This window comes from Pyrgilauda ruficollis, unplaced genomic scaffold (assembly GCF_017590135.1).
Source record: "Pyrgilauda ruficollis isolate IOZ18807 unplaced genomic scaffold, ASM1759013v1 scaffold7, whole genome shotgun sequence".
In the NCBI taxonomy this organism is placed as follows: Eukaryota; Metazoa; Chordata; class Aves; order Passeriformes; family Passeridae; genus Pyrgilauda; species Pyrgilauda ruficollis.
In genome coordinates, this window is record NW_024528821.1 from 986,534 (window position 1) to 1,007,768 (window position 21,235).

General features: G+C 37.3%; 1 protein-coding gene across 1 annotated transcript in view; it reads right to left on the minus strand.

The window, feature by feature from the left end:
* Nucleotides 1-726: 726 nt before the first annotated feature.
* PCDH11X (protocadherin 11 X-linked) overlaps nt 727-21,235 on the minus strand; it is a 416,133-nt gene continuing 395,624 nt past the window's right edge. Inside the window, exon 7 of the mRNA XM_041485190.1 lies at nt 727-1,118. Within this exon, the coding sequence (XP_041341124.1) occupies nt 727-1,118 (392 nt within the window). The remainder of the gene's footprint in view (nt 1,119-21,235) is intronic.

The window sequence follows — 21,235 nt, forward strand, 5'->3', positions numbered from 1 at the left end:
CCATTTTTGATCTTGGATATCCTCTCATTGTCAGGTTGTTTATTTCACACAGAAAAGCCTAGTTGAGAGCTTTCTATTTCATCTGTTGCATTCTTTCAGAGAATAAATACCTGTACATTGAGCCAATAAAAATTAAAATAAAAATCAGTTGTCACGTACATTTTCCTTCTTAATTATACAAAAGATAATTTTTGGTGGGAAGATATACCATCCTTCTGAAGAATTAGATTTTAGGATCTTATTAATTCTATTATGTCAAGCAATCAAATGAGAAATTGCTCACTTGATCTCTAAAGCTAAGCAAATGGAAGATGAAATCTATGAATATGCTATAAATTATAACAACAAAGAAAAATTTGAGTAAGCTATTTTTAGACTGCAATATTCCCCAAAGTGTACTAAGGAATTGCCTTCAAAGGGAGAAAGAACTGCTGGCAGATATTTGCACTACATGGCCCATGTAAGAAAATGAACAGGATTTTGTTCTTCTTCTGATTGTTTCTGGGTTGTGGGCTCTCTTCCCCATTTTCTGGATTTTACCAAGAACTACAGTAAATCTTTCAACCAGGTCCTAAGGATTTAGATTTTCTGTTTCAGCTTTAGGATTCTATATACACAAATATTCACAAGCCTAACGAGTTTGTACGCGCCCGAGGAGCGGCGCTAGGCCGTGACTCTCCACAGTCACACTTAAAGCCTGAAATTTGGGATTTGTCAGCTCTGCATTTACAGCTGGTGCTCGTGTATAAACGTGGTGCTGCTGCCAGCCCCCGGCGCCGGGTGGGACGCGGCGAAGTTTGCCAGGGGGATGACCTTGACGGGATCCTCGCCGGCGCAATGTCTTTCGCAGGTGTTGTAGAACTGGGGCCTGGGCCCTGCCTGGCCTTTGTCACTGTCGTCCTTTGGCAGGGGCCTCCCGAGAGTGTGGCGTCCCTCGGGTCTGGCTCCCCGGCCCCAGCCTTGCTGGAAGCCAAACGATGGCAAGGAGGTGTTGGGCTGCTGGAACTGCATCAGGGCCGGCGGCATCCAGCAGTTGTCGGAGTGGCCGAGGATGAGGCACTCCTGCGTGCAGTTCTCAGAGGCTTCGGCCAGAGCTTTCTGCAGGTTCACTTCGATAGCTGGAAGGGTGGAAAAACACAAGACACTGTCAGGGGTGTGAGGACAGACACACAGAGGGAATCAAGGTCAGCAAAGCAATCCCCATCCTACAATGATGGCCGCAGTTTGGGAGGAAAAGGCCTCCTCAACAAAGCAATCCCTGTCCTACAAGGATGGCCATAGTCTGGGAGGAAAAGGCCTCCTTAACAAAGCAATCCCTGTCCTACAAGGATGGCCATGTTTTGGGAGGAAAAGGCCTCCAGGTGCAGAGCTTCAGTGGAGGTTCAGATGCTGGGGCCCACAGTGTTGTCACAGTTCACACCATCATTAAAGCTTTATAATAAGCCCTTATACACTCAATTTTCTAGATCATACTACTGCTCAGGGTGGAAAACACTTCTAAGATTAGTAAGTTAAGCCATTAACACAGCACTACTCAATTCACCACTGAAAAAAACCCCAAGGGCCACATCCAGACGCTTTTGAACATTCCCATGATCCCCCACCTCCCTGAACAGCCTCTTCCAATGCTTGCTGACCCCTTCAGTGAAGAATTTTTTTCCTAATGTCCAATCTAAACCTCCTCTGGCGCAACTTGACCATGTCCTCTGGACCAGCCACTGACCTAAAATAATATTTTCACTCCTTGCAATTGTAATTTCTGTAATAAAGCTAAAAACTTTATAAAAATTTAATGCCATTACTCTAGATATTTGCATAGAACTACTTGAAAGAAAAGAACTTTGAGGTTTTTTTATGTTCCCTTAAAACTGGATTTTTTTTATTGTTTTCCTTTGCTTAAAGTAAAAACCCCTAAACTGGGCACTAGCCAAAGATGGTCCATTGGCCTCAAAGATGCACTCAAGAATTATAAGAATGAAAGAGCCTAACAGCTATTTTAAAGAAAATTGATTTCTCCATGCATTCAATACTGGACACCTTGAAAAATCAAAGAGTACTAGCAAAAGAAGATGTAACCTCTATATTTTGTTAGTAATCAAAGCAGATTTCTTCAGTAGATGCAAGGCTTGTGCCATTGAAAAAGGATTGTAGAAATGTTAATTTGTTCAAAGGCAAAGTAAACTACTAAATCTGAAAGATGTTCATATGTAATACATAAATATTCTTGATCTGTTTCATTTAAATTGTGGTTTTAGCATGGTTGGCAAATTAAAAATTAATGGAATTAAATTTCTACACATTCCTCAAAATAGATTTAATATTGCAAGTGTTAATTTTATATTCTCCTCCTGTGTATGTGGTTAAATACTTTAGAAGTGCAGAATATCTGATTGGATATTTCCTTGTGTTTTCTTCATAAAACTTCCCAATGAAAGATACAAACATATTTTTAATACCTGTCTTAATGAAAATAGCATTTAAAATTGGATTCTGGCTCATAAGCACTGGAGAAGGAATGCCACAAAAATTACTTATAGCAATGAGAGTGCCGAGTAGGAGCCTCCCACCCTCTGAGCTTTATGTTTAAACAGATGCTGCATTTCTGCTTTAACAAATATTTTGCATGTTGAAAATGTGTAAAGCTGCAGAGCACAAACACTTATTTCCATGTTACATCTCTATACAAAAGAATTAAGTTTTCCTTCAGGCATCGAAAGATATAATGCTGCTGTCCAAACCAGGATACATTTTTTAAAAAATCTACCATGTTTAAGAAGACAGCTGGTTGCTTGTTATATCATGAATGCTCTATTCTTGATTATTTCTGCTTCAGGATGCTGTACATGTCAGTTAGAGGAGCGATTGTTTATAAATGTTATTTTGGTGTATTGCTGGCATTTCTACATGTCCTCAGTCATTTTGCCTAAGTATTTTTCAGTTTAATCCTGACAAAGCTTTGGCACCTTGCTGTTGCAATACTAATCCACTTTTGATGGGCAGTAGGAGATATAAATATGGAAATAATTCAGTGGAGTCTATAGTTACCGCAAAAAAGAAAAGTTTCTAGTGGTAGATTAGTCTAATCTTTCTGTGTCCTACTATCTGCTATTAGAGACATAAATTTAAGTATATACAAGTCTTTTAAGCTCTTTAATTATCCAGGTTTGCTTCTATTCTGATGAAGGCAATCCACTGAAATCAGGTACAACCATGACAAAGTGTGGAATTATCCCCATTTTGTAGAGAAACTGGTCTTTTTTGCATTAATTAGAAAACCCTTAACATGCTATTAATTCAGTTAAAATGTGAAACACACAATTATTTATTTGGAAATAATACTTGTTTTGAGCTCTTCACAGCAAGCAGTTACAACACTCCTACTGTACCATTTTTCTCAAACTACAGTGAGAGAGTACACAAAGCTGAAACAGCAAAAGGAAGCATTTGACAATAAAAGTTTAACATTTAACATTGGCAAGACAACTGTGGAAGAAAAAAGGTCACGTATAAAACAGCCTCCACACCATTTCAAAGATCAGGACAGTAATTTTGTGCCACGTGTTGTCAGACTACCTGGAGACTTGGAACGTGTTACCATGTTAAGAATAAGAATATTGTTAAAGTAACAGTCTTGCTTATTCTGTTAATAAAGAGATATTTTAATCTGAGCTTTAGTTTTATTATTAAAAAAAAAATAAAAAAACCCCACAAAAATGAAAACCCCAAAGCTTTATAATTATCCTGGACAAAATCCTAAAATATGAATACAAATTGTTTTGGTGTTAAGTTGTGTTTTTTTTTTTTTAATACGAAAGTCTGTCAATGCAGGATTGTTTAGAAGAAACATCTTTTGTAGAAGTCATAGTCTATCTTTTAATCCTGTTTCAATATTGTTGTCAGAGTATGCTTTTCATTAGTGTTTATGGTTACTATCATGTCAAATATACAGTTTTCCTTAACTTTGCAGAAAAACTCTTCTAAGTCAAACAAACAAACAACTTTCCCCACCCATAAAGCAGTGACTCTTGGTAAATGACTCAAACTAGAGCAAACTGTAGGAAAATGAATATTCACTGAGCATTATCTATTTTTTGCCTGCTCTTCCAGGTCATGAAACAGATCTCCTTTTTGTCCAACTCATTCTCTATTTTCCTTACATATCATTCCAGCCACACTTGTGGGAGGTGTGAAGTTCAATGTTCAGGTGGTCCTTTATCAGAGGCTCTGACAAATTGACCACGGCACCTTCTGGCTGCTACTCTTTAAGCTTCCTTCTATTTTGTTTCTTTGCAAGTCATTCTAAATGTGGGTGACAATCAAATATTCTGAAACTTTCCCTCTGATTCCAAAGTAGAAGTGCAGGTGATTAGTCTGCATAGTCTGATAAGTAATCAGGGGAAGGAAACACCTCTGACACCTGCCTCTACCCATCAAGGAAGAGAAAGTTCCAGCTGTCTCTGAATATTTTCAGAAGAAATGATGGCTCTTGCAAGTGAAATTCAGTGTCTGGTACCATCTTCTCACACAAGACATGACAAGTTTATATATGGAAATAGGAGTTTGCATATTCCCCACATATTATGAATAAAGAGTACATTCTATTGAACTCTTAGCAGTCTCACTAATTTCTTACTTCACTCAGTTATAAACCCTCAATTTTAGATATATTTTCCGTACTACATGGAGACTCTTCAAACATGACATACCAATAATACCAAAGAGAATTTTTAATTCACATAATAAATCACACTCATGCACATGTGAGTTTACCACTTTGATTTGAACTGCAGGTTGTTTTAGGAATGCATTTTTTTTAATTGTCTGCAGAACTAAGACATTTTTAAAGAAAGTGTCTGTCAGCTCTTAAGAAATGTTTAGATCAGAACTGTCAAATATAGCTAAAAGCACAACAGTTAAAAGACTTTCTTCATTGTTCCACAGTCTCATCATTTATAGTTCAAAACAGTTTTCAAGAATATTTACCTTCACTTACCTTCATGTGGAATTTCAGCCTTACCAGATAGCCTTCCTTCAATTAAAACAGTTACAAAAAATACCTAAAAAAAGGTATGGGTTTTTTTTGTTTTGTTTTGACCAGAGGCTTCCTATGGCTTCCTCTGAGTGGGACTTCAGAGGTACTAAATAAAAATGTTAATTCTCCTCTTTGCTCTTTGGAGATGAAAACTGAACATCTCAAAACTGCTACTCTCCTTCTCAGTCTACAAAATGTGGCACAATTCTTTGGCATTTCCAGCTTAATACCATGTTCCATTTTTAACACTGTTTCTCGTGAAAAATTCACAAAGCAAGACAGGCTGATGGTACGAGTACGTTACCAGCAGTCTCAGAATGTTGAAAAGTTACAATTATGGAATCATTTTGGTTGGAAAAGACCTGTAACATCATTGAAGTGCATACTTGGTGTACAGACAACACACTTTCTTTTCTACCCTTTCCCTCCAGCCTTAAAAGAGACACATATTACTAAAAACAACATCAAGAGAACTTTCCTCACTCTGCCATGAAGTCATCACTAGACCACAGAACCACAGAGATTAGGCTGGAAAGCATTTTTGGTCTAACTCTCTGCTCATATCTGGATATTCTGGTTGAAAAAGAAGACAGTAGCTCTTCCAAAAGGCCAAACTTTCAGAATTGTACATATCCCTTAAAAGAAAAAATCCAAATGCATGTGCTGAAAGGAAGATGTGCTTTCCTGGACAATCCAGAACACGAGCTCCTGGAGAAGCCTTAAAAGATCTTCACCTTTACCCACATGTGTAGCAATGATCAAAAGACATTTGTAAATGCATTAATTAGCAAAGTACTCAGATTCATTAGAAGTTCAGTACTCAGATTCATTAGAAGTTCAATACTCAGATTCATCAGAAGTTCAGAAACCACCAGACTGCACTATACCAATGCAAGTTTAGGGGCATAGAAACAGTGCAAAGAAAATTTCCAAACCAATTAAATTAAATCACAATTAAAAAAAAAAAAAAGGAGAAAAACCTTAAACCACAGAATACAAAGTGCTTGAATCTTAAAGCCATGTAGCTGAAGTCATAATGAAAAGCCAGTTTTGAATTTGACACATTTTGGATGCAAACCATCCAGTGTTACATTCAGAGCACTCTTGTTTCATAATAAAGCAAGCAACAATTAGCAAGCAATTAAGCAAATTGCCCATAATTATGCCATTGCTGAGCTATTTTTCATATTTTCACAACACAGCACATATATGAATACATGGCTTGCAGTGCCAGCACTGTTCTGTCAGCATCCAGAAGTGCCTCTCGTTTACTGAAGCAAACTGGATTCAGCAGCTCCCAGAGCACCTCCAGCACTCTCTGCTCAGCAGGAACCCACCAGAGTGATGGAGATGACAACCCCAACTCGTCCTCTCAGCCAGCAGTTCCTAAGGAATGGGTCAGGCTCCCCCACCACGTTGTGCCCATGTGTATTTACTAAATGTGGTACTAAATCTGAGCAGGAAGTCAAGCGTAATGTGGGGAAATTATTGTTGGGAATTACCCTGGTGACCAAAAGTGGCCACTTGAGTAACATCATTTAGAGGTCTCCACCATATGAGGAGAACAGAAATGTCATTAACAATAAAAAAGGGAGGGGGGAATAGTAGTTAGTGTAAACTGGGTTACTTTAATAAGGTCAGGAGGAAGAAGCTTGAATATAGAAACCCTAAATGAGTGCTGCTATAATATACTCTAGCTTTTTGGTTTAATAATAAAATGCCTTTGGGAGGAGTTCCCTATGAATATTTTATTTCCTGTATATGTCTCAATAAATTAAAAACCTAAAAGAGTTACTTAAATTCTACCCTTGGAACCTTTTTATTCAAAGAACAAGTAGAACACACCACTCTCTAATTTTCAGCTGCGTGGACAGAGTTTGCTTTGCTTGTGAGAAATCAGAGGAAGATTGATCCTTCAGATGTTTTGACTGAGGAATCAACAGGCATGAAGGAAATCACATTTTTCTGTGCTACCTAGGCTTGCCAGATTGTGCTGGGTAGCTTGCAAGAATCAGCTCTGCTTCCATTCCAGTGAACACAGTTTATATCCTAACAGTCTCGGTTTTAATTTGAATTTAATCAGAAAAAATACTTCTCATGAAATCCAAATGATGGGATGAGGTATGAGGATTTTGCACCTGAATTCAACAAGTCAAGCAAACATTATTAAAGATGGCCAAGGAAAAGTTGGTGAGGGAGAGAGGAAATGAGGGAAGTGCCAGGACAAGTGAGTCAGCCTCTGGTAATTCCTGTCTCATTAACTACTCTTGTGAAGTGAATCTTTCCCTCACAAACAATAGGCCACAAATAAAGCACATTAATCTTTCATTTGGTTACCTCATTGTTATTCTGACTAGAACCTCAATCTTGTATTAATCATACCCAAGATATGGTCTAAAGGCAATGCTCCTGTAAAATGTTCAGCTTCAATAATTACTGTTTTCCACAGAAAGAGATTTCACACAAAAAAAAAAAAAAAAAAAAAAAAAAAAAAAAAAAAAAAAAAAAAAAAAAAAAAGAAAACACAACAAAACCAAGCCCTCAAACCTCCTGCAAACTCTTTTTTCAGTCTAATGAACATGAGTATGACAGAGTACATGGCAGTGACCCTTGTTGCTCTAACAGTCCAACTGAATTCATCTTTTATGCCTATGTTTTGCTGATATTTATGGAAAAATAGATGGTAATTTACCAAGGCTGCATATTTCTTGGCCTATAAAGTGTATATTGAGTTTTCAATGAGAATTTTAACTATAACTAGTAAAGTAAAATGACCATCTAAAATGGATAACCTAAGATCTAATATATTGATTACAATACTGGCTAATACAATGTGCTTTATTTAATATTTAATTAACTGCTTCCCATTTGTACTGAACCTTCTTAATTATTAATACATGGTTCATTATTTAACATGGAATATAAATTCAAATTCAAATCAATTAAACAAGGTGAAACTACATAGTGAGAAATGGTTTATCCTCCAGCAATAACCTTCGACCTGGAAATATAGTAAAGAGTGAAATTAGCATTTTTTTCCCCCATACCTGCAAAGATTGTGCATTTTAAGTGATACATATTAAGCTCTGCTACTGATGTAAAATTCCTGTAATAAACACAACCTCCTACAATAATGTGCTGAATAAAAAAGGGCTTCAGCTGTCACTTTTCAGAGAATTTACACAGAATATAACACTACACTTAGTTTTTCAGATTTAAGTTTCAAATAAAATTATGTGTGTCCATGAAGGAAAGGCAGCTTATTGATTTTACTGAAAGTCACTAAATATCCCAAAAGAATGAGGATTCATAAAGAGAACTAACAATCACTATGCAATCTACATAAACTCACTTTGGTGTGGAAACAGAAGAAAATACATTTCCTAAGCTTAGCCTGTGTAATCAATAAATCAGATACATCAATCAAAAATTCTGATACATCAGGACAAAGATCTGGGCTTGGAGATGGGAGGAGTGTCAGAAAGAGATGCAGGGAAGAGAATTTCTGGGTAGGACAGGGTCAGTAGCACTAACCCTTGAAAAAGGACCCACATGAACTTATCAATATTCCTTTATCCCAACTAATCCCAGATTCCAACACTTGTGCCAAGGAGCAGACCTAGGATCAGCAGAGCTCAGGGGCTGGGTGAGGAGGATGGGGATGAGCAGAAATTCCTGCTCACTTCTGGTCACACACAGCAGCTCCTTCGAGGGAAAAACCCCTCAAATGTCTGTGTTTAACACCCTCTGTGCACTTCAGACTCCTGCTGTATCTCCATGCCAAACGGGGCTCTGCCTTCCTTTTATTTTACATTTCCATATTTTTGTTTAGAGTAAAAAATAAACAAAAGTTTGATGGAAAGTAGAATGCTAAAAAAATCTTTTAAATGAAGTAATTGAACAGCTGTGGGCAATTGGTCACAGTTCAGACACTTAAATGAAACATTAATTTTCAAAAGGGAGCCATAAAATGGCCAAATGCTCAGTGAGCTAGTAAACAGATATCTCCTGTGGTAACTTTAAAGATCGCCAGTAAAAGTTGTTCTGAATTGTGTTTTCATCAGATATACACAAACAGAAATTTGCCACTAGGGCAGCAAACAAAACAAACCCACAACAGTCTAAAAATATTCTGTACCTTTTTGGTGACTCCAACTGCATTTCAAATAAAACAAACAAAGTATATTTCTTTATTAGAATATTACTAAACTTATTTTTGTTTACTATGGATACCCTATTTATTATCAAATACTACTAAAAATGTTTACAATGATTACCTGTGCTGATATCTATGTAACACACTATGATTTTTGAGTGCTGATAGCTGTTACATTTTATTGGACCATCTGTTGATTCATTCCAGTTGAATATATAAATAAAGTTTGCTGAGGGTTTTTTTGACAAAACAATTTTCCCATCAAAAATGCAATTTCAAAATTCAAATGCTTTGTGACAGTGTTGATTCACATTACATTTGGGGTTATAAAGTGTGGTACCAAGTAGTACCCATTTTCTCCATTCACTTCATTTTCACTTATTTCTTTAAAATATGATGATCCTTCATATTATTAAGAAACGGCATTATTGAATGGAAATGTTCTCATTTCTCCAAAGATTTTACATTTCACAATAAATATAAATTCAGGTTATGATTCTGAGAAAGAGCACTGCTTATATTCCATGGCATCAGCAACATGGCCTAACAATAATCATAGCTATTCCTCTCTTCTGAATTCCCTGCAAATCCCTTGCCACTACTGCAGGAGAATAAACCTTATGCTCCACCTCAAAATTTAAAAAACCCTAATTATGAATGATTAGGATAAATATTTCAGGGTGAGAGGCCACGGTTTTTAATTACCCTAAAGCAGCATGCTGGCTCTGCTGTGTTTTTTAGATCCCTTCACGACAACCAACAACCTTGAGGAAGGACAGGCTGGAGGAGTAAAACTCCAGCGTTCCACCTCCCCAAGAGGACACTCTCCTCCATATGGCTGCAGCTCAGGAGGGTTTTCCTCTTGGAGAACCCTCTCAAGCACGGCCTCCTTGATGGCTACACAGCAGCTTCCATCCAATTTTTCACAGCAGTTTTCTGTCAAGACCACTTTGTCAATCTGCCACCGACTACCCTCAGCGGACCCACGGAGCTACTCATCCCTTTGACAAAGGCTCCGAAAAGTGTGAGCACATGGAGAGGGCCCTGTTTGATTAACAACCTTGTGATTGCCGTAAAAATGAAATTTGAAAGGTAATAATTACATTTGCAATTACTTAGGTCTAAATCTCTTATGTTTCCTACTCCCTGTATTTCTGGGCAGCTGGAGCAATGACTCATTAATAATAATAAAGTCATTTAACCCTGCAGGCACATTACAAGGAGAAAGATGTCATTTGTCACCAACACAAATAGAACAATCACTGAAGGATACAGCAAGACCACTATTTCATATTTATTGCAAATGATAAAAGGGACATTTTGCACTCATTCTCACCATGACATCCCAATCTGCTTTTTAATTATCAGCAAACATAAGGGGACAGCATACAACATATGAGGGCCTGCTAATAATGCATTGTCCTGCGGTGACATTTCCATAATCACTTTAAATCTACCCTATACATATGTACTAGTTAAAGCTTTCAGCTCTTGAAATCATACCCCCTAGTAAGGAATGAATTATCCTCTGCAGACTGAGCACACAGAAGCAGCCCTTCTGCAGAGTTTGAGGGTCTGAGAGCTGACATGTGCCTTGCTATTACTTTAAGTGATAAGGTTTGGCATTCTGTTGCACTTATGGTCGAGCACAGTGCGACTTAAAAATAAATGCAATTGTATTTTTAGGCTGGGAACTTTGCAGTTGTAAATCTCACTGGCAATAGTTTAGACAAGGACTTCTGCAAGTCACTTAATTTTCAAGTGCTTTTCAGTGTTGATTTGTTCTTTGCTTCCGCAAGAGTTCAACAAAAACTCTTAGATGACACAAATACCCTTTTTCATGGGGAAATCAAGTTACTCAGAATTTACTAGATTTTTGAAAAGTATTACTGGTAATACTCACTGTCTATGAAATAAAGTTCTGAGGAAAATACTATTCTTTCCCTATATGATTCTATTCAGAGTCATGAAACTTTGAGAAAAAATTCATGCAGAGAAATTTCTCCTATGCTATTACTGTGAAAGCAAATGAAAGGAAGACTCAGGTAAATAATATGAGTTTCAACTCCATTAAACTAGAACTACAATTTCTTCCTTGCTTTGCTTATTCATCAGTAGTTATCTAACCATCAGGCAGGTATGAAGACCAGAGAACAAACTTAACAATATGAAGTTATAAACTGTTACTGTGTGGGTTAGAAAGGAGGTAAGCAAACCTCCTAAATCTGTTTGTATTTTCCCCAGGTACCACAACAATCTGTAGAAAGACATGCTTTCAAAAACTTAAATAAGTAGTGTTAAGAAATAAGACACATCAGGAAAGTCAAGTGCACAGAGTAAAATTCATATTTTCACTGTTAAGATAGTGACAACACAGAAAAGCTTGTATGTGAAGTGAAATGTTTTGTCAAATTGAAAAATGGAAATAATATGAACACTACAATTTTCACATCAATTTGAGGTAAAATGTTTTGAATTACAGTCATTTTAATCTTGTTTTATAAAGAAAATGACTTCAAATGGGTGATAATTTAAAACAGCATAATCCAAACTTCATTGTGCTCCAGTCAGGCATTGGAGTGTGGCTCTGAGTGATTTGGAGCAATCTTTGCACATTAGCTCAGAGCCTCATTCCGAGCAGACATTTGAACAAGAAAAAGGATTCCTGAAATCTCCAGTCTCCATCATTTACCTGAGAGTCCAAAATCACTGATTGAGATGGCTCCAGCTTCTTAACTGGGCCTTTGTAGGCCTTGCTGGCACCTTCAGAAATTTGGGCAGGATCCTGATGAGGCAATACTGTCACAGTTACCAGCTCTTGAACATTCCCTTGTTACCAGGTGCTCCACTGAAGTCCTGCTCTTTGATTGGAAATTCCTCATCTCAATCAGATGAGCCGTCTCCAACTATTACATTTTTTGGCATATATATATATATATATATATATATATATATATATGCCAAATATATATAAAATACTATATTTATATGTATATATATATTCTTCTAAGTAATTTCCAATTAAAATATAAAAATACTGGAATTTTAGCTGGAAGCATTACTTAACTTGTGGGGTTTTTTTTTTAAACAGAAGATTCTATCAGCCCCTGGACAATTGACAAGTGATGGGAATAATTTAGGCCAGATCAACACTCGACACAATTCTTTACAGAACATTTTCTCCTAGCACGGATAATTTTAAAAAGACATTGTTAGGAAACAGTGATAGCTGTGATTATTCTGGAAGATTTTCGTGTCAGTAAGATCAGCCAAGAGAATGGAAGTGAGTAGCTGCTGACAGAAACTTGTCAGCCCATGGCAACAGCTGTCAGGAAAGGTTCTGTGCCTGTAACCATCAGGACTATGATGCTTGAAAACAGGGTAGTGGTGGTTATTATTATTATTATTATTAATTACTTGGAGTATAACAAATATAAAAATGTGGGGGTATTAAGTTAAACTTCACGAGGTACCCAATTGTTTATGAAATTAAACTTCATTACTTCAAAGATGGAAATATTTTAAAATGGAAATAAACACATTGGTTGATCTTTAAATTATGCTTTTATAAACTCAATTATATAAACACCTTCTTATAGCCACACACTGTCTATGTGTGTCTATGTGAGGATTCTGAGGAGAGATATAAATTTATTGACCTTCAAATTTCAGAGAGTAGGTGTCAGGTTTTGACTCAGCCTTCCTTATATTCGTATTTTTATACATTGAACCATAGCTGTCTTTGCAAAAAAAATGTAATGTTCATTCCTGTTTGATAAGCTTTGGCATGAATATGCCAAGGCTAATAAAAGCCTAACATATATTATTTAACAAGGTTAAAAACTAGCACTCAGACTTGTCAGGAACTTGTCACCTCCTTTAGTATATGAGCCTCAATCAGCCATTTCTCTACTGCATAGGACAGAGGCTTTCTTAGGATCAGATTTAAGAAAAATCAGTTCTTACAAAGCCACTAAACTCAGCATCCAGCTCTTTTGAAAGTCTGTTTCAAACTAGTTTTGAAATCCTGGTCAGGGCAGACACACATTGAAGGTAACCAAATAAATCCCAGCAGTTCTTGCTAGGAGTGAAAGTTCTTGAACTAACCTACTCCCTACTCATAAGAGCAAACCCACAAAGTCACATAATTTATGTTTATTTTTTTCTTAAGTTCTACAGAAAGGATATTTTAAGTCTGGGCTAAGTGCTGCTCTGGCAGATGCCATATAGAAAGCTGTCACCACTTTTGGCACAGATTTCTTTTTGAGAGGGTCCAAACCTGAATTTCTGAAGCTGATGTTCCCTGAGCTTCAGCAAACTGCATTCCACATTTCCTACAGTTCCTGTGGATGGCAGGAGGAGTTGGAGCTCAGTCTGTGCTCCAAAGGGCTGCTTTAAATCTTCCTAAGTTTTTTAATTAACCATAGGATATAAAAGAACTTAAATGAAAAGCTACCAGTCAATTGCTGACTAAGTGTTCACCAGCCTGTTATTGAACTTATTTCATCTATTTATTCCTTAATTCACCCATAGTCTAGAGATGTCATTAATATGCTCAAAGTTAATTTATTATCCTCTATTGCTTCTATTCAAGCTCATGTTAACAGAATAAATTCATCACAAATGATCAGACTTGAAAAGGCAGATTTGGATTCTGACAGAGAATAATTTATCATGGCTGGGAAAAAGCCTCCCACTGACTGGGCTGTTGGAATGCTGGGAGATGAGACTGGAACGATGGCAGAACTTCTGCAGGAAAGGACATGAAACTCTTGGGGGGAAAACAAACAAATAACAAACCCCTGACTCCAGCTCCCCAGAGAGGGAGGTTCCTGACACTGAGTATTTTTCTCTTTTTCCCACCCACAGGTCCTTTCTCTTCCCCTCTGTGCTGCCCTGAGGCAGAAATAATCATTAGGGCCCTGGTTTGAACACCCAGAGCTGGGGACAGAGGGGGACAGGGAGTGCCAGGGACACTCAGAGCTCTGCAGAAATGGTCCCGAGGCTCTGGGGCCACAGGTTGCTCATCAGCACACCCAGGGCCTTGCTGACTGCTGCAGCAATGAAATTCAATTTATTTAATTTGCTATTTATTGTCATTATCCCCGTGATTACAGTAGGTTTGGGGTGCTCTACTCCTCGGTTACACCACACTCGCTATGTGTCTATACATCATCTGAATTGCAGAAGCAACTGCATATAACAGCATTTATAATGTGTTTCAGGGGCTGTTACAATTGGAAAAATCAAACACATTTTGTAGTTATAAGTCCATTATCCAGTGGAATTGGAAAGCACTGAGATGCTGTCGTGAATGTGGCACCACTGTGATTGTAACAGGGGTTTGGAGATTTATTGTAAAGCCCAGAAACACTTGAAATGAACAATTGATCACTGCATCATAGTCAATATTCTAACTGTTATTATTTCAGCCAGTTATTGCTTTGTCCCCAGCTTCAGCACAGGGAGAATTCCTCCTCTTGGACATGGCCCCATCTCTGTCAGACTGTGACTCCATTTATCCATCCCTTCATGGACTTGTCTCCTAATTCTGTACACACCAGAGCCCTTCCCTGCTCCTGCTCTCGTTACACTGAGTAAATATGTCGCTTCAGGACTTGAGTAACCAAATTTCTCCAGGGAAAAAAGAGGGGAAAAAACAACCCAGTGAGTAGTCCAGACCTGTCCAGGAAATAAAAAACTCACTTGGCTCTGCCTAGATATTTTACAGAGGATCTTATATACTGATATAATAAAAAATACCAGTGCTCAACTTTGTAAATATGTAGCTTATCTGGATGACTCCTTCAGAACTTCCCAGCTCCCTTTCCCCCCTTTCTTCTATCATATTCCAGAACCCAACTGAATTGTGCTTCCAAATGTGCTGCTATCAATATTTGGGGTTTTTTTCTGATTCAAATACTTATTTATTCTATGAATGCCTTGAATCTAAGGCCTTCAGTGAGGTAAATATACCAAGTGTCTGATCAGTACCTGATGTCCCAGTGAAGAACTTCTGTATTGGAAGGGATCCAACATTTCCCAGGGAAGCCCTGGAGAGTTAGAAAGTGCAAACTCTGCAGTATTAATTCAGCTCCCTTGTGTAAATGTGTTTTGATGCAAACTTTAATTAAATCATCATATACTATTTTTCTCATAGGACCCTCGGGCCCAATTCAGACAGTAAGTAGTTATTCAATATTTCTCTTTATCTACTCTAATCAGCATGTGGCCATACACCTTTTTAATTAATACTTTCAAAGCCTCATGTTGAATGCAGATTTATTCATTTCCTCATGTACTCTGTTGTTTCCACAGCACAATCAAAAGCTTCATGAGCATGAGTAATACCCCACCTGCATTATTTGCTTTACTGAGGCCATTTGCATCTGGGAAACTGAGGAATTAAAAAAAAAATTGACCAAAAATTATGCAGCCTCCATTATTCCATTATTTCTGGGTGCTCAGCTTGAGATAGCTTAGACCAGATTTTTACAGTCTTGATCACTGTATATTATTATATTATATTATATTATGTTATTTTCAAAGCATACCTTTTGGAGAAAGGGATGATGTCCTTGGCACTCAAAGAAATCAAAATGACAAAACATGATTGCAAAAATTCAGTTTTCCCCCTCCACCAAAGAGCTGTGATGCCCAATTCAACAAAGTATAGGAACACTAAATAGCTGTCTTTCCTTTTCTTTACTAAATCTAACAAAATAGAACATCAAAAAACCATGAATACACTTAAAATAATCTTCCCATGATGAAGAGCTCATTATTTTAATAAAACACTAAAAATCAGAGAATTTTATGTGCTTTGATGATTTCTTACGATGCCAAAACTTTCCAAAAGATCTGTCTTCAAATTTAGCACTAACTGTAATGCAATAAAATGTAACGATTTCATAAAATTTTACGTGGTAAACCAATTCTAGAAATTCCTCAAAGTGCTTCTCGGAATCAAACTTTAATTCATTTTTAAAACTGACTGGACTGTAGTTACAACTGTTCCCACTGTAAAATCTCATTACTTTTATGTAAGTTAAAATGGCTTGGCTCTTATGCAATGAGACATGCACCTCCATCAGCGTTTCTCAGAACTGTGCTGCTGTTACCCCTGGCTGGTGAGTGATTTGTCCTTCAGCCTTTTTGCCCTGTGTGCTCCTGCCATGGGTTGTGCCCGTTTCCCTACGGACAGGCTGCAGCTTCCACCTCCTTTCCTTAGGGAATGAGCCCAGGACAGAGACTGAGAATGAAGAGAGGGGAAGGCTCCTCCTAAATGCTGGCTTTTCAAATGTCTTTGCCACGTTACTCAAATTTCCCTGGACCGGCTCGCACCCCTTTTCACAAGAAAGACCCTTCAGAGGAACTAAGAAGCATGAAAATGCTTTAGGGCTTGGCATTTCATGAGAGTAGAGATTAGATCAATATAATTACGTAGCAGAGTGTGTAAATGGGCTTGAGGACAGCTCCAAAGCAGGAGGAGAAGAAGGGGTGTCCAGCTCACAACAAAGGAGCTTTGCACTTGGCCCCTGTACTTGTGACAACTTGAAGAGTAAGAGCTCTGAAGTGAATGGTCATATTCTCATCTTCCAGAGAAAAGAGGGGGGAAAAAAGCAGATATTAATATCTATCCTTTCATGAAAGAGAAGAGGGAAGAGGGGAAAGCCAGGTGCACTCCAAAGGAGCTCTGGTCCATCAGGTTTTAGTGCCAGGCTTTTCATTACGAGCTTCCATCTTCACAAGTAACAAGGTGCTGGCCACCCCAGAGGGCAGCTCAGCAAGCTGCATTTTCTAATTTGGACTTCAAGTACCCACTAGAAAGGCCATTTGTCCAAAGAGTTTGAGGTACAGTTACTTCAGAAGTTCCACAGCTCACAGTAAGCATCCTGAATGCAGACTTCTCTCTCCAGCACAAAAAAACCAAAAAACCTGTTAGAATATGTTCACAACTCAAGCACAACTAAGTAAGAGCTTGTAACTTTTGATGGTCCTGCCAGACTGCCTGAAATGGTAATTTAAAAGTGCCAAAAAATGAAAATAAGTATTAAATATATGTATTAAAAAAAGATTGGCCAGAGCACAAATCAAAGCTGGTAATCGCTGTATTCCAGTCAATTAAGAGGGTGTTAAAAGAAACTCTCAAAAATAACATAAATATCTGATATAGCTTAAGAGTACAAGTGACTGTGAAATGATGCATTAGAGGTAAATAATTACCTTTCAGTCCACCCAGTGGCTCTGTATGACACCAGAATGTGACAATTCTATGCTGCTCACTCTGGCAGTCAGTGCTTTCTCCTCTGGCAGATATGGCAAATTCTGTCACTCACCAGACATGCATTGTTCATCATAGATACTTTATTTTTTTTTTCTGATTTATTTTATGCACAGCTTATCATATTACCAAAAATAGATGAAGGAAAACAATTTGTTCACTGAAGGGGCAGCACAGGAAAAACTTGTATAAATTCAGATTTTTTTAAATAGCTGTGATGCTTTGAATGGAGTGTGTGAGCTCTCAAAAATATGTTACTCTTTGTAAATTATTGGTCCAGGGCTCTTCATCTTCTGAAGAATATATATATATTTTTCATTTTAGTTACTGTTTTACCTTGTCCATCAAAAAGAAATAAAGAAAGGGGCAAAAAAACCACACGGGACCTAAAATGTCATGAGGCAAAAAGTTTCAACAGCCTCCTGACTTGCTCTTCATATTTTCTCCACTTCATAACAAAGCTGGCTAATACATGGAGAAATGTTCATTATCTCCTCAAAAGACAAGCTCTTATGAACCTGATAATACTAAAATATTACCTTGCCAAATGGTTCACCATGACCATAACACCACATTAAACGCATTACATTGGCTTGTGATTTCCATGCTAAATGATCAATATAAAATCACTGAACATGTTCTACGGCTGGTGAAACAAATCTGCTCAGAGCACACTCTTGATTTCCAGTCAGCCAAATCTGGCTGCCATCTGATATATTAGACAAAAAACAAGAGTCATCTTTGTATTTTTATATACATATGTATTTATAACAAGTCAAGCTACCCATGGTTTTCTAAAATTGGGTCAAAATCTCAAATCCTGAAACATATTTCAGTTCTGCTTCTGTACATGAATCCCAGTGACAGTTCCTGCTAATCATTGTGTGCATGTTCTGTCCTGAAACTTGGTGGATAAGTCACAAATTGTACTGGGGAGGAAGAAGTAGGTGAAATGAAAATATCCCTCAAAATCAGTGGCTTTAGTAGGGCATGTGGGCTGGGTTTTTGGGTTTTTTTGGTACAGAAAATGATGATTAGAGAGAGAGATGATTAGTAAAAGTTGTCTTATTTATGTTAATTATCAATTTATCATCATTTTGAGAAGACCAGTAAGGATTATTGGAGAGGTGCTGACAAGATGGAAAAAGAATGGATAAAGGATCAAAAAATAAACTCATGGGAAGTGATTGGGATATTTCCTAAACTATAATTTACTTATGTTTTGATTAAAAAAAATTCTTTTGCAATATGTAAAAGAATAATTTTTGAGTATTTAGAGTCTATTTAATGTTAAGACTTTTTGGACTACTTCTCATAATCCCATCAGCACTGCTAAAACACCATTTTAATTTCATTTTTACTTCTAAGGAAGACAAAACGTCATTTCACAAGGTGATTGATTACAGAATACAAAAAAAAAAAAAAAAAAGATGTATACAGAATGAAAAGATTTCAGGTCACAAAATCTAGCTGTCACAAATCATGATTCACTGATTGTTTCTCCTTCTTTGCCTTTTCTCCCTGCTGCCTCTGTCCTCCTCGCCCCCTCCCCAGCCAGTGCAGAGCTGGGCCCTTCTGTTTAGTCAGCAGCCAATTACAACTTCTCAGGCCCAGCTTTTCATCCCAAGGCAATTTGGTAATCTTACACTGATTAATTAAAGCCGGGTCTCTAAACAAACTGCTAAAACTCCTGTATGCAGAGCTTGCATATCTAATCCAGATAACAGGATAAGCAACGTGACTGTCAAAGTTCACCCAGAAATGAAAACAAGAGCCCTGTGTTCATTCTTCTTTGTGGAGTTTCTAAACAAAGACCAAGTTGTACTTCTAGGTACAAAATCTAATCTGCATTTAAATAGAATTTCTCCAAATAATAAACAAAAGCCTGAAGCAACAGTTTTACAGCAAGTCTTGCTGCTAGTGCACAGTCTAATCCTTCTATCTCTGTCTGTAATCCCTTCTACCCTTGTATATTAATTTCCTTGCCAGTTTATCAAGGCATCTTGGCAGAGTTCACATGAGCAGCAGCCACTCTGCACTGCCTCAGCTTTCTTCAAAGCTGAGCCTAAAGCTGCTCAAACTTTGGGTGGTCAGCAGCTCAAGGAAGCTCAGATTTATCCAAACAAAGGGAGGTTATTAACCCCAAGAGAGAGGAGAAGGATAGCCAGTGGCAGCATAGAACTCTCCAAAAAAGAGGTTTAGGTATAAAACCTGAATGCTGGAGATTAATTTTTTAAAAATCTTCTGGCACAGAGAAAATTTCAGTTGCTACCTTGCTACTCAGTATTTTATTCTATTGTTTGAAGGCAACAGATCTGATACTACCTGAAGCATCCCCCTCTCCTACTGCTTTCCCTCAAAAGAACTATTTGCATATTTCAGTGCAGAAATTAAAAGGTACTCCCCACCCCACCAAAAAAAAGGAGACTCTGTTCTAAATTTAAAAACAACAAAGGAACTCATTATTAAATGAAAAGATACCTCAGAGGAAAAGATAGAAGATAGAATTAGCATTCTAGATGAGATTTGCTAGATTTTCAGATATAAGGAAAGTTAGTACCAGATGAGCAATAACTCATTTAATTCAGGCAGCTCTGCTTTAATACAGGTCACTGCTAATTAGACAAATACCCACTAGATTTGTCTACCTGATTCCCACTTCACTCCTAATGTTGACAGACCATCAGCACATCAGCCTTTAAAAGATTTTCTCACTGTAAACCCAACAAATTTGACCTCTAACTCTATTGCATTATTAGATGTTGTTCTAAGCTGACTTGTTCTCCAAAGGGCCAAGGGGACCTGGCTGCCTTTGAACCAGCACAGTTTGCAGTCACAGGGATCATCTTGTTTACAGGATTCAACAATATAGATTTTTCTTTTTTTTTTTTTTCTTTTTTTTTTTTTTTCTGAAAACAGAGTTATAACTCACAATTTTTGAAAGCTATTTTATGATTTGAAGAAAGGGACAAAAGTTAGGAGTCGGTTTTCCTCCAGACTGTGGCACTTATTCACATTCAAGGAAGAAAAACAATATTAAGGATTCTGTAAAAGAACTTGATAAGCTCCTTTGGTAAGCAGAAAAAAAAAAACCCCAAACCAATTACTCTCTCAAGGAAACATTCTCTTTATGAATCAAAGCTATGTGCCAATAAGTATTTCTTATTAAGTAGAAGACTTGCTCTTCAGGGTAGGAGATGGACACTGCATAAATTGAGTGTTAAACTGAATGAGAAAATGGTTATAGGCAGACAAGAAATTGAATAAAAGGAAAAAAAAAACAACCAACCTTTCCACTTCACAACTACAGATAGCAAGTTAAAATTAGAAAAGGATATACAGTAATCTTTTATTATTGATGGATAAATAATATATTTATCAGAGACAAAATCGACTTTGCATCATTATAATGCCATAGGGACAATAAACCGAGCAGCCAGGGGACTTTCAGAAAATGAAATCCAGAGATCAAGCATGATGCCACACTTAGAGAACATTTCATTGAACTGCATTCAGGATTTTTGCATCTTCAAGATTCATGTTTTGAGGCTTTTTGTCTCAAACCTCACAGGTAGAAGACTCTTTTCAAAATGAAAGTCTTGCCAGATGATCAGAAAACAGATCCTGATCAAATAGCATGAAAACAAAAGGGGAAAATGACTAACTAGAACTGAGAATCAGCAACTTAGAAAAATTAGAAAATTATGAGTACAAAAGCCTTTGGCCTACATATAAAATATTTTTAAGTCCTCCACATTATAAT